Raw genomic sequence first — 16,523 nt, 5'->3', positions numbered from 1 at the left:
AGGGTTAGGTGAGTACATATTTTTTTTAATGGGACATAAAAAGGGAACTACTACTGAGTTGGGGGCAATTACTGAGCAGTGTTGCCCATCAGAATTTTTATTTTTTTTGATAACTTATCAAAAAATCACAGACAGCCAACAATCACTAATATGGTCTACAGAGCCCCATGTAGCACTGGTATCTACCGCTATAAGGTTACTGTATGCCGGTAATATTGGTCTTTGTATCATGTGTTTATTCTGTAACAGTAAGGTGATTTTCATGTGCTGGTAGTATGCGGTCATGATCTGGCGGTATTATTGGGCCCAGATATAGTGTTAGGTCAATCTTGGTACTGTGGGTTTTGGTCAGTACCACTATAGTGGTTATATATAGATTGTGATATTTGCTTCTTGTGTAGTCTAGCTTTATGTCTATAATTTCTAGGCTTTACAGTGCTGATTTTCATTATAAAAAGAGACTGCATGTGAAATGTCTTGTGTCAGTGGCATATAGGAGAAAGTACAACTGCAAAAAAGGGGGTCAGTCAGCACATCCCAATGTGCAGGTGCACGCTGCCATGGCTAAAAATATACAGGAGAAATAAATATATTATAGGAGAAAGTAAAATATATGGAAAGAAAAGTTTAGGGGAAAGCAGAGATGAATATGTGTATTTACCATATTTTTTGGACTATAAGATGCACTTTTTAGCAAGAAAAAATCTTGCTAAAAAGTGCGAGCGTCCTATAGTCTGCAGTCAGGGTGGTGGAGCAGTACCAGACTCCCTGACTGTCCCCTTAATGATCCGGCACAGCGCTCATGATCAGTGAGTGAAGTGTGCATCTGCCCACTTCTCTCTCCCTGCCCGGCATCTATCAATGTGAGATCAGCGCAGGCAGAAGAGAAGGCTGAACAACTCATTGTCCAGCACACGCAGTAAAATGTCAACGGTGGGCAGGGGCAGATGTTCCCTATGTCTATTACTAAAGATGTACCCTAGGTCTATGTGTGTGTATGTTGCAGAAGTGTGTGTGTAGCTGGTCTGTATTTATGTAGCAGGCCTGTGTTTGTCGTGTGCATGTAGCAGGGCTGTGTTTGTCGTGTGCATGTTCAAAGCTGTGTTTTTTGTGTGCATTTAGATGACCTGTGTGTGTGCATGTAGCAGGTCTGGGTTTGTCGTGTGCATGTAGCAGGCTACGTTTGTTGTCTGCATGTAGCAGGGCTGTGTTTGTCGTGTGCATGTAGCAGGCTACGTTTGTTGTCTGCATGTAGCAGGCTACGTTTGTTGTGTGCATGTAGTTGAGCTGTGTTTGTCGTGTGCATGTAGCAGGCTACGTTTGTTGTGTGCATGTAGCAGGGCTGTGTTTGTCGTGTGCATGTAGTTGTGCTGTGTTTGTCGTGTGCATGTAGCAGGGCTGTGTTTGTCGTGTGCATGAAGCAGGGCTGTGTTTGTTGTGTGCATGTTCAAAGCTGTGTTTTTTGTGTGCATTTAGATGACCTGTGTGTGTGTGCATGTAGCAGGGCTGTGTTTGTTGTGTGCATGTAGCAGGCTACATTTGTTGTGTGCATGTAGCAGGGCTGTGTTTGTTGTGTGCATGTAGTTGAGCTGTGTTTGGTGTGTGCATGTAGCAGGGCTGTGTTTGTCGTGTGCATGTAGCAGGGCTGTGTTTGTCGTGTGCATGTAGCAGGGCTGTGTTTGTCGTGTGCATGTAGCAGGGCTGTGTTTGTCGTGTGCATGTAGCAGGGCTGTGTTTGTCGTGTGCATGTAGCAGGGCTGTGTTTGTTGTGTGCATGTAGCAGGCTACATTTGTTGTGTGCATGTAGCAGGGCTGTTTGTCGTGTGCATGTAGTAGGGCTGTGTTTGTCGTGTGCATTTAGCAGACCTGGGTATGTGTGAGCATGTAGCAGGGCTGTGTTTGTCGTGTGCACGTAGCAGGGCTGTGTTTGTTGTGTGCATGTAGCAGGCTACGTTTGTTGTGTGCATGTAGTAGGGCTGTGTTTGTCGTGTGCATTTAGCAGACCTGGGTATGTGTGAGCATGTAGCAGATAATAAAAAAAATAATAATTCTGTTGTCTAAACCTGGGCTGCATCTTATAGTCGGAAAAATACTGTCTTTTTGGTGACCAGAAATAGTTCTCCACAGACTCTAAAATAGCAGACTGGTTGGAACCTGCGGTTCTGAAGAGTAAACTGCTGCTGAAAAGAGGAACAGTAAATAGCAAAATGTATGAAGATTTATTAACATCTGCAAACACATATAAAACACTGAGACATTTGTGTCTGTGACAATAGCAAAATAAATATTTTGTACGGAACATTTTTGCTGAGAAAGGTCCTCCGTGGCCCTCTAGATGGTGGTTGTGTGCTGTCTGCACATTCACTATATAGTCCATTGAGCAGAGCATAGTGCATTTTCCAAAACCAGTCCACAGGCAATGGCGACGAGTGATAGAGCTCGACTCACATCCAAGGTCACTAATGGAAACAAAAGCAAGTACCACAATATAAATGACAGTAATTGGAGCCATAGATAATAACCACTGGTAACAAACAGCCAATAGATCTAGGAGCCCTCCTTATAAAACTGCCCAGTGAAAGAATGCCCCTTAAAGGGGTGTCCAGGCTTTTACTATTGATGACCTATCCTCAAGATAGGTCATCAATATCAGATCGTCGGGGGTGCCAGGTGGCAAAGACCATAGACAGCAGCAGCGAACAGGAAGAGAGAAGCGAGACGGCACGTGCGCACTGCGTGCGCGGTCTCCTCATACAGCTGACCGGCGGTGGTGCCGGGTGTTGGACCCCCACCGACCTGATATTGACCTATCCTGAGGAAAGGTCATCAATAGTAAAAGCCTGGACAACCCCTTTAAGAAGATTTTTCTTATTGCCATGTCGCACACTGCACCTTAGGCCTCATGCACACGACAGTATTTTTTAGCGGTCCGCAAAAAGGGGTTCCGTTGTTCCGTGTCCGTTTTTGTTTCCGTGTGTCTTCCTTTATTTTTGGAGGATCTCCAAACATGAAGGAAAGTTAAAAAAAAATCTAAGTTTAGTTTGCCATGCAAATAATAGGAAAAAAAACGGAGGCACATGCGGCTCTTTGCTTCTTCAAGTGCGGCTCTAGCTGTGGAGCCGGGAAGCAGTCAGGCCGGCCCACTCTCCACCTCGTGCTCAGATCTCTTTTCCTGATCGGGCACTGTTACTACTTTGCAGTTCCAGCTCACTCTCCACTGTCCTGATGAACACAGTGTGATAACGTAGTACGTGGAGACACGCACTATGACCTGACTTTGTGCTCATCAGGTCACAGTGGAGAGTGTGTCAGACCTGCAGAGTAGCAGGAGCCCAGTGCCTGATCAGAAGGGAAGATATATTTTTTAAATTTAGAACTGAGCATGGGGGTCTTATCTTAGCATGGGAGGTTCTGATCTGGACAATGGGGGTTTGATCTGAGCACGAGTGGGATGATCGGAGCATGAGGGTTCAGATTTGAGCATGGGGGCAGATCTCATCATGGGGGTCTTGTTTGAGCATGATTTGGTCAGGTATGATCATGGGGGGTCAGATCTGAGCATAGAGGGGGATCTGAGCACTGGGGGTCTGACACAGAGTCTGATTTGTGTTGCCTGATCCGAGCATTGGGGGTCTTATTTTGGGGGTCTGATTTGGAGGTCTGATGAGGTTTAGGGATCTTATTGTAGGTCAGATTAGGATTGGGGATCTGATTTAGGAGTCTGATCTGAGGTCTGAAAAATATATTTTTAGTTTTTTTCTCTTCTAATGAAAAATAAAATATTTTATCTTATTTTTCTTTGTGAAAAACTAGGTGCATCTTGTAGGGCGAAAAATACGGTGACTCGTGTGTAAGTGTGTAGCTTGTGGCTCCTGGTAGTCATATGTTGTTTTTTTTGGCTCTTTGTGTATGTAAGGTTGGCCACCCCTGATCTAATGTATATGCATGTTTATAAAGGGATCGGTGTTCAGCCGACAGTCATCTAATGTGGAAGGCCGGCTTTAGAGGAAGTTTAGGCTACACCGCTCCTTCAGCTAAACGAGGGCATCGAACACATGGCTATTTTGGATTTCATTAGGATCCTTTTTCATTGGGGTGCCTTCACACGTGGCAGATTTTATGCAGAAAGTTGTGCGACTGTAAGGCCCCTTTCACACGGGCGAGTTTTCCGTGCGGGTGCGATGCGTGCGGTGAACGCATTGCACCCGCACTGAATCCTGACCCATTCATTTCTATGAGACTGTGCACACGAGCGGTGATTTTCACGCATCACTTGTGCGTTGCGTGAAAATCGCAGCATGCTCCTCTTTGTGCGTTTTTCACGTAACGCAGGCCCTATAGAAATGAATGGGGTTGCGTGAAAATCGCATGCATCCGCAAGCAAGTGCGGATGCAGTGCGATTTTCACGCATGGGTTCTAGGTGACAGTCTATTCACTGTATTATTTTCCCTTATAACATGGTTATAAGGGAAAATAATAGCATTCTGAATACAGAATGCTTAGTATAATAGGGCTGGAGGGGTTAAAAATAATAAAAAAGTTAACTCACCTTCTCCTCCTGTTCGCGTAGAGGCCGGTCTGTTCTTTAGCTGTGGCTAAAGGACCTTTGATGACGTCAGATCACATGCTCCATCACCATGGTGATGGACCATGTGATTGGAGCATGTGATCTGACGTCACCTCAGGTCATTCAGTCCACAGCTAAAGAACAGTCCGGCATCTGCGCGAACAAGAGGAGAAGGTGAGTTAACTTTTTTATTATTTTTAACCCTTCCAGCACTATTATACTATGCATTCTGTAGTCAGAATGCTATTATTTTCCCTTATAACCATGTTATAAGGGAAAATAATACAATCTTCAGAACATCAATCCCAAGCCCGAACTTCTGTGAAGAAGTTCGGGTCTGGGTACCAAACATGCGCGATTTTTCTCACGCAAGTGCAAAACGCATGACAATGTTTTGCACTCGCGCGGAAAAATCGCGCATTTTCCCGCAACGCACCCGCCTCTTATCCGGGCAAAAATCATGACGCCCGTGTGAAAGAGGCCTAAATTAGCTCCATTCATCTGATTGGGACTTGCAGAAACCACAACAATTACTGCAACAAAATCTGTCTCGTGGGAAGGTGCCACTAATTCAGCTTAATTTGCATAAAAGGGTCCATTCACACGTCAGTATTCTTACCTTTCCAGATAAACGTTCCTTTTTTTTGCGGATCCGTTTTTCAGTACAACCTTCCGTTTTTTTACTAACGTGCTTCCGAATCCGTTCCGCGTTTCCGTTATTCTTTTTTTTTCCCTCATCCATTTTCCTGTCAACGGATCCGCAAAATCGGATGAAATTTGGATGGTTTGACTTGAATGGACAACGGACCCGAAAAACGGACAGAAAGTAGGACAAGCTTAATTTTTTTTCAGGATCCGCATACTCGAAAATAGGAAAACGGAACAGATTCCGTGATTCGGACAGCACTATGATTGGTGTCCACATTTTTGCAGAGGCGATTGGAATTAATGGATCCGAAAAAACCTTCCGATTTAAATCCGAACGGAAACGAAGTGTTATAACGGACGTGTGAATGGACCCTAAAACTGGTTAACATTACAGGGTGCACTTGTACGCACTGGGAAGGACCCCGACGCACGCGTCAAATGTATCCATAGGCTCAACAGAAGCCAACAGAGTGTCCTGCGGGCCTTTGTTGGGACGCAGACTGCGCTATTCTGTACCAAGGCCTACGTTCTTAGTACAATGGGTGACAGATTCCACTGTATCCCTATACACTAGCAATCCTGAGAGGTCTATGTCGGGAAATCCGACGGACGCTGAAAAATGCAGCATGAAAAGGCCTTAAGATGGACAAGGAAAGGGGTCGTCTAGTGTGCGCTGTTAAGAAATATTCATTACCTCGGATTGCTTGAGTATTTGACGTAAGAACGAAAAGTGTGATGAGCCTGAGGCACAATGGGGTGTAATCGTGTTCCCAAATCACGGCAGGAATCAGCAGGAGTTTCCCGTAACTTGACAGCAGAAGAGCCTTCAGAAGAAAAGCCAACTGAGAATGGGACTTCAAAGTCTTCGGTCTCGCCAGGAACAAAACAATGAAGATTCCTGTTAGGAATGCAGCTTGTTCTGTGGGGGAAGCACAAATATGTCACACATTTAGGTGGGCACTTCTTTTTACTCTACATTCGCTACCTGACACTGAACATTAAAGAAGATTTTCTATCATACCGCTATAGTATACGGTCATTGGCTGACTGTAGGGGTCGACCTCTCACCCCCACCTGCACAGCGCCACAAGGTATCTCACTCACCTAAATGAAGCCCAGCGGCAGCTCTCTGCACAGTCCCCGGATGGGAGAGACCTTGGTCCATTAATTCTCTTGATCGGCAGTGGACTTAGCAGATGGACTTCCACAAGCTGGCCAGTGATGGGCAACCCTCTTAAATGTGCCACTAACCAATCACTAACCGCAGTGGAGGTATATACTAAGCTGAATATGCCAGTATTATGGGTACATGTCTTGCACTACATTTATCATGTGTTTTAGACAATTTTAACGCCTCGCTTGAGAAGGGGGTGTAACTTAGATGGAAGCGAGGTGGTTTAAAACGTGACACCATGAGGGACATTTACAAAGCTCTTTACACCACTATTGTGGCGTAAAAAAGTCCCAAAATACGGTGCCCCATAATTTGCGCCTTTTTAACCCCCTAAGGACCCTGAGATTTTCTATTTTTGCGTTTTCGTTTTTTAACTCCCCGCCTTCCCATAGTCCTAGTTTTCTTATTTTTCCATTCACATAACCTTATGAGGGCTGATTTTTTGCGGGACAACTTGTACTTTCTAATGGCACTATTTACGGTTGAATACCATGTAGTAGGAAGCGGAAACAAAATTCCAAATGGTGTAGAATTTACACTGTACACTATGCCGTAAAATTGACCTGTAATCTTCATTCTCCAGGTCAGTATGGTTACAATGATACCACACTTGTATAATTTTTCTTGCATTTTAATACTAAAAAATTTTTATTTAACCTTTGAGGGAAAAAAAACTTTTTTGCAGTTATATGTACGGAGCTGTGTGAGGGCTGATTTTTTGCGGGACAATCTGTTCTTTTTAGTGATACTAATTTGAAGTGTGTGACTTTTTGATCACTTTTTATAAAAAAATTATTGGGTAGTTGAAGTGATAAAAAATGTCCCTTTTTTTAAAATTTTTAATATTTGTAAAAACTTTTTTTTAACTTTTTTTATGGTTAGTGACCTTGGGTGACAATAACTGGCAATCAATAGATTGCCCATTGTGTTCATTTATGGCTATATAGCCATCATTGAAGACTTCATTTGCACTATATCAATACAATGCTGCCACCTTGTGGCCTGTATTGGTATCGTTCTGAAATAAGCTCCGAAGCCTGCTTGAGGCTTCAGGCTATTTCATAGATATAACAGGTTCCCTGATCTCAGTCGGGGAACGCTGTTACCGGTGTGGTAGCGTGCGGCATGCGCTTCTGGACTGCGAAAATGCCGTGGTCGCATTTGACGTCTGAAGGGGGAAATGTATGCGATCAGCCTTATGAATGAATTGTCAGCAGCTTGCAGTAAAGGTACAGATGGCTGGTACTAGTTGGGGGTGTGTCATACACCAGCAGCACTCATTCAGACACACCCGCAGGGGTGCACCTAGCCTTTCTGCTGCGAAAAAAATGAAACGGCGCCCAACCCCTTCAGCCCTAGTGTTTAAGTTATACTGTCATACAGTTGAATATAGAGAGATATTGCCACAGCCCTGCCACTGTCCCCACTTGTCTCTATGTCTTGCCGCCTGAGGCAATCGCCTCACCTGGCCTCATTGGTGGTGCACCCCGCTTACTGGTAACACCTTAACTGAAGACTCCTGGCAATTTATTTGTAAAATTCTAGCAGGAATAATACAGGAATGGCACAAGATATAGTTGTAAAAATAGGTGTTCCAGCATTATTATATGGAGAATGCAAGTAGTTACTAAAACAGACATGTAAGGAGAGGTGACAGACAAGTCTTCATAAAGGGGTTGTGTCACTTCAGCAAATATCATTTATTATGTAAAAGAAGTTCAAACAAGACACTTACTAATGTATTGTGATTGTCCATATTGCTTCCTTTGCTGGCTGGATTCCTTTTTCCATCACATTATACACTGATCGTTTACATGGTTATGCCCAACCTGCAATTCATCAGTGGTGGTCGTGCTTGCACATTATAGGAAAAAGTGCTGGTCTATTTGGTGGCCAGGACCGTGGGAGCACTCATAAGCTAGTGCTATTTCTTCTAGTATGCAAGCACGACCGCCACTGATGAATTGCCGGGTGGTCGTAACCATGGAAGCAAGCAAAGTATAATGTGATAGAAAAATGATTTCAGCCAGCAAAGGAAGCAGTATAGACAATCACAATACATTAGTAAGTGGCTTGTGTTAACCTCCTCTACATAATAAATGCTATTTGCTGAAGTAAGATGACTACTCTGTGAGGGTTGGGACTATGTGACACTAAGATAAAAAAATACACTGATACTAGGCAGAGCTTTGACAAGGTGGATATCATTATATTATCCAGCATAGTCTGTGTTTATACGTCTTGGCTGCAGGCAGCAGGAATGCTGACCATGAATCCCATCAGAAGAAAGCTGGCGGCACTCCAAGATAGTAAAGAAATACTGCATCCTTATTCTGCACGGGTGGATTTAGAGCCACTTTTCTTCACTATTTGGAGTGCTGCCAGCTTTCTTCATTTTCTACAGTTATTATGTTCTCGTATGGGGCATAGAGGTCTTATACCATGTGACAGATCTGTAAACATTTACTCCGATTTTTTCACCAGCTTCATAGACTATGAATAGAGAAGCAGGGTACATGCTTGTCCGCTCACTGTGGTGAGGAGGAACAGGGGGCATGAGATCCCCATTCTAGTAACCAGTAGCAATAGGTGATAGATGTTCATTGCAGATTTTTTTTTTTTATCCAGTGTAGATAGGACCTGATGGTGCCAGCTGATCAGGATGTTCTGGATTACAGGTAGTAGGAAAGTATATTAAAGGGAATGTGTCATCAGAAAATGACCTTTTGTTTAAATTATGTTTTCATGTTAAATACATTTTTTAAGAATTTTTGATGATTTTTTAAAAATGTTGCCATTTCACTATCTAGATTTTCAAAAAAACTACAATCCTGCAGTTTTCACACTGGCCACTAGGCCTATAATACCTTAAGGCAGGGATGTCAAACTCGTGGCCCTCCAGCTGTTGCAAAACTACAACTCCCATCATGCCTGGGCATACTACAGCTATCAGGGAATGATGGGAGTTGTAGTTTTGCAACATCTGGAGGGCCATGAGTTTGACATCCATGCCTTAAGGCGTAACTGAGTTTTCAAAAAAAGTTGCGTAATGGCTGTGTTTCTTTGTACAATCATAATTGTGAAGGAGCAGTTTTCTTAGGGCTTCTCTAATGTTTTTTTTTTTTTTTCAGCCACAATATTCCGTTTGGGCTGCACAGCTAGATGCATTTCACTCAGAAGCAGGGGGGAGGGTCTCCCTTCTGCCAGCAATGTACTACTGTGACATCCTTTCACTTACTTTCCATTATGCTTGTTTTCAGCTCTGGAGCTCACAGAACAGAAAAGGGGGGATAAATTACACTTACAGATAGGCAAGAGGCTCCTGTGATGTTCAGAAGCAATGTATAAGCAGTGCTTCTATCAGGCTTCCTCTCAGCCATCTTCTAAGTATCTGTTACCAGGGATGGATCTTGCCTGACAACAGGCTGTCGACTGCAATTTAGGTGGAAGTGAGACCCCTAGTGGCCATGACTTTACAGCTTTCTTTTTCCAGGTGGATGTAGGCATATTTTTTAATGAAGTGAATTATAAATTTAATAGTAACACCATTATATGAAATGGAATTGTGTGAAAGTGCAGTGGCTCGTTAAGACTTCCTATCTTTTATGAGTAGCTATAAGGGCCATAGGCACAATGGACAGGAGCTGATCCCCGCTGACTTCTATGGGGGACTTTTCTAGGCATGCCATGTGCAGGAGGGAGCTGATAAGCTGTGTTATCACCTACTGCGAGTGGTGGGTCCTGTGTTATCTATATAAAGATGTTACTTGTCATTGTAATTCTGCCTGTGGTGATAAAGATAACAGGTTTTGAAAAGTTACCTGCACAGAACAGGAAATAAACCTATTGTCCAGTGTGAGAATTGCAGGTTTATATACATTTTTCATAAATATATATAGTGACAAGGAAAAAAAATAATAATAATATGTATAATTACAGAAGAATATCGTCACTACCTGATATGGTCCATGATCCAGCATAAATGGAAGAACTCTCGAGATTGAGGTCACTTGGCAAAACAGTGGTTATCAGCAACAAGACGGATACCATCCAATAACAGTAGAAGTTAAGATGCAGCACTCACTTATTGGGCTAGCACGTCTACAAGCCTTTGTCTTTAAAGAGGACCTTTCACTAGTTTAAAAACTAAAAACTAACTATATCAGTGGGCAGAGCGGCGCCCAGGGGTCCCCCTGCACTTACTAGTATGTCTGGGCGCCGCTCCGTTCGCCCGGTATAGGCTCCGGTGTCTGCAGCTCCTTCTGTTGTACTGGGCGGAGTTTTTGTATTAGGCGTGTCCCTTGCTGCAGCGCTGGCCAATCGTAGCACACAGCTCATAGCCTGGGTATCTTAATTCAGTATTGGATGACCATCGAATAAACTGAATTTGTTCTCCTCTACTATGCACTTTACTTACTTTTAGGACTTGTGTAAAAATCTGATGTGGTTTTACATCAGATCTATGCAGAAATACAGAAAATGCTGAAAGGTTCACACATTTTAAGCACCACTATAGAAGTACTACTCTCAGGGATCCCAGGTTGCTCAGCACCAAAAGAAAACTTGCACTGCTTGGCTGACAGAGGGAGTGCCCTCTGATGATCAAACTCCTTAGATGCTGCAGTCACTATTGGCCATGGCATCTAAAGGGTTAAACAGCTATGATTGGAGCTAACTTTGATTCCAGCAGTTACAGATACCACCTGCAGCTGATAGCATAGGCACAGCTCCTGCCATCCACTAACTCTACCACCATGTCCATTTGTGGTAAAAACATTGCAATTTGCAGGAAGGGGTTAATATCCCACTTTCACTTGGTTGACATGGAAATACACTTAGACTTAGATCACACGGTATGTGAGTGGGGGTATATGTGATCTAGTATAGATTTACCATACCCAGCGCAGCTATCCCAAACTGCTTGTAGAAATCCCATTCCTTTGCATATCTGATGATGTCTTCTGGGTTTGTTTGGTTGCTGGATCCTGGCAGCTGTCGCCACCTGGTGTACGCTTCACAGAGCAGACAAAATATGCAGAGCTTGCCATGAATCTAGTAAACGGAGCAAGGACATTTCTTAGGTTAGTGATTTAGTTATCTGATAGGACAGCAGATGCCATAAGGAAGGAGTTTCTCCATACTACAAGACCATATAAGTACAGAACACTAAAGGTGCCAGCAGAAGAGTACCATGCTCAATCTACAATGCCCACTGTCTTCTGCACATTCATATATACACAGGTGCGAAATTAGAAATTCCTATTGGTTCATGCACATGACATGTTTTGCGGATCTGCAAAACACAGATACCGTCCGTGAGCATTACGCATTTTGCGGAACAGAATGTCTGGGCTATAACAGAACGGTCCTATCCTTGTCCGTAATGCTCCCTGATGTGTTATCTGATTTGAGTCGTTCCCATTTCCCATCTTTTCCATCCAGCCCTGACCACCTTGACTACAACTTCACAACACAAACTTCTGCTGATACCCCCAATTCTGTACCTGTTGGTGCCCCATCTGTTCCTATTACTGTACCTACTGTGTGGCACGATGCACCCCCCAAAGACTGTAATTCATAAATAGTGTCATAACTATAACTATACCCCATATGCGTGCCACAATTGCTCCCAACATAATAGGCCAGACACAGATAATCCCAAAATGATAGGCCTGCCACAGCACCAGTAGTGCGATGCGGTGATGGTATTGCGTTGACTGCGCCGGGACGTTACATCTTCTGCTTGGTTCCGGCATACTGATGGTGAGTGGTATTGCAGGGAACATATGGCTCTCAGCTGTTATAGTTGGGAGTGCTCGTCCTCTGGGGGGGCCCAGGGCTGCAGCCCCCTCCTGCACTCCCACTGAGAATTGTTACCTACTAGTGGATTCCTACTTCTATTAACTAATGAAATAAAATATCTACAGTATTAGTCTGATATATGACTTACATTAATTGCCGTATTGAACAGGATGTGCCTATATGCTTGTACTTTGCAGAGCATGGCGTTGATCAGGATAATGACTGGATCATATTCAATGTACTTGTCCACTGGTTTCTGGCAGGATTTCTACATTGAAAACAGAATATGAACATTTTAGCCAAGTTAAAATATGTTAAATGTCAGTAAAAAGATTGTCTCATAGTTAGTGGCTCCCCCAAAGCTTACAGCCCCATACTATTGAGAAGTTGAAGCTGAAGAAGCCTGGGTCTATGCGCGCTGATTTGGCCCTTGTGGACAGACTTACAAGGGGTTGAGATGGAGAAAAGCCAAGGATAGAGTTTATAGCACCTACCAGGTAGTGTGGTTATAACCTGAGCACAGACTGCATAGAACCCATTTCTTGTCCAACCAGTACATGAACTGAACATGGAGGACTAAGTCTTCTGCTCTATTAACATGGGAAGTACAGTAGGTTTCTACTTCGGTGCTCTCTCTCAGGGGTTCCTCTTCAAGCTGCTGGACTCCAGTTTTCACACTGACCCTTAATAGCCTGTATGGTCATTCTAAAATGCTGATCACATCTATTTGTCATAGTCAGAAACATAGGTGTCATGTCCCCCCCGTGCACCAATCCATAGATGTGATTTACGTACACCTTCAGACTTTCATTTGGGTGGCATGCAATTTAATCAGGAAAAAAGGAAAGGTAATAAAAGATAAAAGAACCTATTAGGTACTCCAACATCTGCCTATGGAAGCAGACCCCTTATATCATGTAGGCAGATTAAGATACTCATTTTGAGGCAAGTACGTCTTTACACCATTGTACCTTCATTGTCTTCAAGATCTCCAGGTGGCCATACACATTAGACTTAGTTTGGTCGTACCCACCAATTTTAGTCGGACTGGCCAACCATCTAAAGTGTATCAAATGCTCAGCTAACGTTCATTTGCATATGTTAGGGGAAAAAAGAATTGGACATTTTCATTATCAACATGTCCGATCATTTGTTCTCAAAGGAGATAAGCTCCAGAGAAGGAATCTGTCAGCAGCTTATTCCTCTCCCCCCAGTGGACATCACATGCATGCTTGCCTCACCCAGTATGTGTGGCGGAGGAATACCTGCCCGGCTGGCAGCTATTGAAAGTGTAAGGCCAGCTTTCGTTCCAGTGAACTGATATCTTCTAAGGATTCTCCTGGTCTACAGCCCCCTTACTGCGTTTCTATGAAAGTGACAACAAAGACTGTGACATTGTTCACCTAACCACTATCTCTGCCACACATTACAAGGGTCAGCACAAAGAATATGGTCACCTTTGGGGTAAGTTTCATTGTATTGCCAGTATTATGGGATAAAAAAAAAACATATCTGAAATTGTTTTTATTTAAATTTTTTGCTCTATTTGTCTTCTGCAGCCTGCATGTATTCTCACACACTGCAGGCTGCTCAGTCCCATTCAGTGTAAAACCTGTCAGATGAGCTGTCTTCTGTCCCTGTCTGAAGCCCCCTCTCTGCTCTCCCTTTTCTTTATATACTTTGGAGGTAAAGATGTTGGGGCTAACGGGCATTCAGACAGCTTGTTTGATGGATTTCACACTGAATGTCATTCAGCAGCCTGCGAGGTATAAGAATATATGCAGGCTGCAGAAGACAAATCAAGCAATATTTTTAACAAAACACAATTGAAAATTTGTTTTGTTTTTTATCCCATAATGCCAATGCCATAAAAAAACTCCATCAAAGATGTCCTTGGCCTTTAATTATGTGACCACCTGGTAGATGATGATGGACTCCATCTTGGTCCTCAGGTTGCTTCCATCTTCCAGGGGAAGCAGGCCAGAAATATGTCCTCCCTAAGATCTTTGCATCATTGCTCTACAGACATATATGATTTCTGAGGGATATAATATTTTCATGTTCAGATCTGGAGAGAGAACATGACAAGTAATTCTACTCACACAGATGGTGATCTTCAACACTCCATGTCTGTAATCTCTATAAAGCTCAGTGGACTCCTCATTGCATTCAATGCACCGGTACAGCGGCTTCATATTTCCTTGCATCTCATCTGGACGGCCTTTCATTCTGTAATACAATAAATGACAACTGTCAGTGACCCCAGAAGGTTTTATTATGTGACACAACTTGTAACATAAAAGTGTCCCTATGCATGTTGTGCCACCTCTGGACGCCGCATCCAGGCTGCAACTGCATAGAGAGGTGGCCGGGATTACCATGTCTTCACAGAGAAACCTCTCTATTCAATGCATGCGGCAGCCCGAAGCAGCCTTCACAGGGTTGGAGGACCCCCATTCTAGAAATCACTGCAGGTCCCAGAGGTGCGGATACCCTTTTAAGGTGACCGTACAAATTTGAAGTTGAATCTAAGGCTCACACCACATTTGTGATGTAGACTACTCACAAAAAGTGAGGGATATTTGGCTTTTGGGTGAAATTTATGGAAAACCATAAAGTTCACGCTACAGTGATATAGATTATATCATGAAAGTAGCTCATTTAGTAGAAGCAGCAATGGTTATTTCCTCATCTCAAACCATTTATTGTAACAGAAGCCAACACCAGTGGTGGGTATACCCCCCCCCCCCCCCACCACAAAAATGTCAATGTCTCAATAACTTGTCATGCGGCCTTGAGCATCAATTACAGCTTGACAACGTCTCATGCTGTTCACAAGTCGATTTGTTGTCTGCTGAGGCATGGCATCCCACTCTTGAGGAGCGGCCCTCAGGTTATTGAGGTCCCGGGGTACAGAGTTACAAGCCTCTACACAGCGACTCAGCTGATCCCATTGGTTTTCAGTGGGATACAGGTCTGGAGAAAGTTCAGGCCACCCCATTTGAGGTGCCACAGTCTCCAGCAGCCATTCCCTAATGATGCAAGCTCGATGAGCGCATTGTTGTCCATGAAGATGAAATTATGCCTGTGTTGTTCATGACTGGATTCATGATGTTGTCCGGGCAGGACAGGTCATCAATATCAGCTCGGCGGGGGTCCGACACCTGCCACCTCTGCAGATCAGCTGTTCGATGAGACCGCGCATAGATGCCCCATAGACATACAGCAGTGGACAGGAAGAGAGAAGGGAGTCGGCACGTGCACACCACCAGCACCAACACCCTTGGGGTGCGACCATACGACGCTGCCGCACAGTCCCTAATTAAACTAATAAGGTCTGCGCTGCTTGATCGGCCTGCATTATTAACTTCTGTGCAGAACCTGCAATACTGCGCGGCCATTAACAATGCAGACTAAGGCCTCTTGCACACAAACGCTGTGTGCCCGTATTGCGGCCCGCGTGCACTCCGTATCACAGATGCGGACCCGTTCACTTGAATGGGTCCGCAATCATGGAGATGCGGAACGGGAGCACGGATCGGAACCCCACAGAATGCTTCCTTGGTGTTTCTGTCCGTGCCTCCGCACCGCAAAAAAAATATAACTTTTTTTTTTTTTTTTGAGGTGCGGACGGAACACGGACGCATTCAAGTTGAATAGGTTTTGATCCGTCCCGGCCGCCGCACGGACGTTGCCCGTGCATTGGGGACTGCAAGTTGCGGTCCCCAATGCACGGAACAGATACACAACGTTCGTGCACAAGAGGCCTAACTAAGCGGTGCGGTCTGCATTGTTAATTAGGGTTAGCTGCGGCCTGCACGGTTGCACCCCTACAGTTCTTGTCAATCAGAGTCACTGCCAGCACTGACTGGACACTATCAGACCATGCAGGGCCACCCCACGCTGTCGCTTTATTCCGAAATTTCCAGGAGGAATAACACAGGAACCACACAAGAAAGAGTCCTAAGAAAAGATGACTGAGAATTGTTATAGGAAGGAAAATACAAGGATTTACTATCTTTAAGACTGGCAATGGCAGGAGAGCTGAAGGGTCCTGGGTTGGGGCTGCCCCTTTAAACGGTCCGAACTACCACACACCCCTTTAAAACAGCCGCAGTGATGTGTATACAGTAAGAATGATGGGGGTAATCCTCCACCTTCAGCCCAGTAACCGGAATGGTGGTCGGATCGGGGCAGTATTATTCGGGCCACGACACAGTTCACACCCACCTCTCCCGACAACCTGTCCCAGGAGCCTCAGCCTGTCCCGCACTGACAGCAAAGCCTTCGTCCACTACTTCCTGCTCAGTGAATGAAGCGCGGAGGCTCAC

At 44.3% G+C, this 16,523-nt stretch overlaps 1 protein-coding gene across 1 annotated transcript; it reads right to left on the bottom strand.

The window, feature by feature from the left end:
• Positions 1-2,200: 2,200 nt before the first annotated feature.
• Positions 2,201-16,491, bottom strand: ARV1 (ARV1 homolog, fatty acid homeostasis modulator). The gene is made up of 6 exons (XM_044289931.1): positions 16,423-16,491; positions 14,295-14,421; positions 12,341-12,460; positions 11,289-11,442; positions 5,911-6,135; positions 2,201-2,459 (listed from the first exon to the last, which is right to left on the bottom strand). Exons 2-6 carry the CDS (start codon positions 14,418-14,420, stop codon positions 2,365-2,367), a joined length of 720 nt encoding a protein of 239 aa, XP_044145866.1. The 5' UTR covers position 14,421; positions 16,423-16,491; the 3' UTR covers positions 2,201-2,364.
• Between the last annotated feature and the right edge of the window lie 32 nt (positions 16,492-16,523).

This window comes from Bufo gargarizans, chromosome 4 (genome assembly GCF_014858855.1).
Source record: "Bufo gargarizans isolate SCDJY-AF-19 chromosome 4, ASM1485885v1, whole genome shotgun sequence".
Lineage (NCBI taxonomy): Eukaryota > Metazoa > Chordata > Amphibia > Anura > Bufonidae > Bufo > Bufo gargarizans.
The sequence above is the reverse complement of the archived record's forward strand: the minus strand, read 5'-3'. Positions and strand labels throughout refer to the sequence as shown.

Coding starts and splice junctions, on each gene's coding strand:
- ARV1 (XM_044289931.1), bottom strand. CDS start 14,420: ATGAAAGGCCGTCCAGATGAGATGCAAGGAAATATGAAGCCGCTGTAC. Junction 11,443..12,340: donor TGTTCAATACGGCAATTAAT/GTAAGTCATATA, acceptor TCCGTTTACTAG/ATTCATGGCAAGCTCTGCAT. Junction 6,136..11,288: donor GTTTGGGATAGCTGCGCTGG/GTATGGTAAATC, acceptor CTTCCCCCACAG/AACAAGCTGCATTCCTAACA.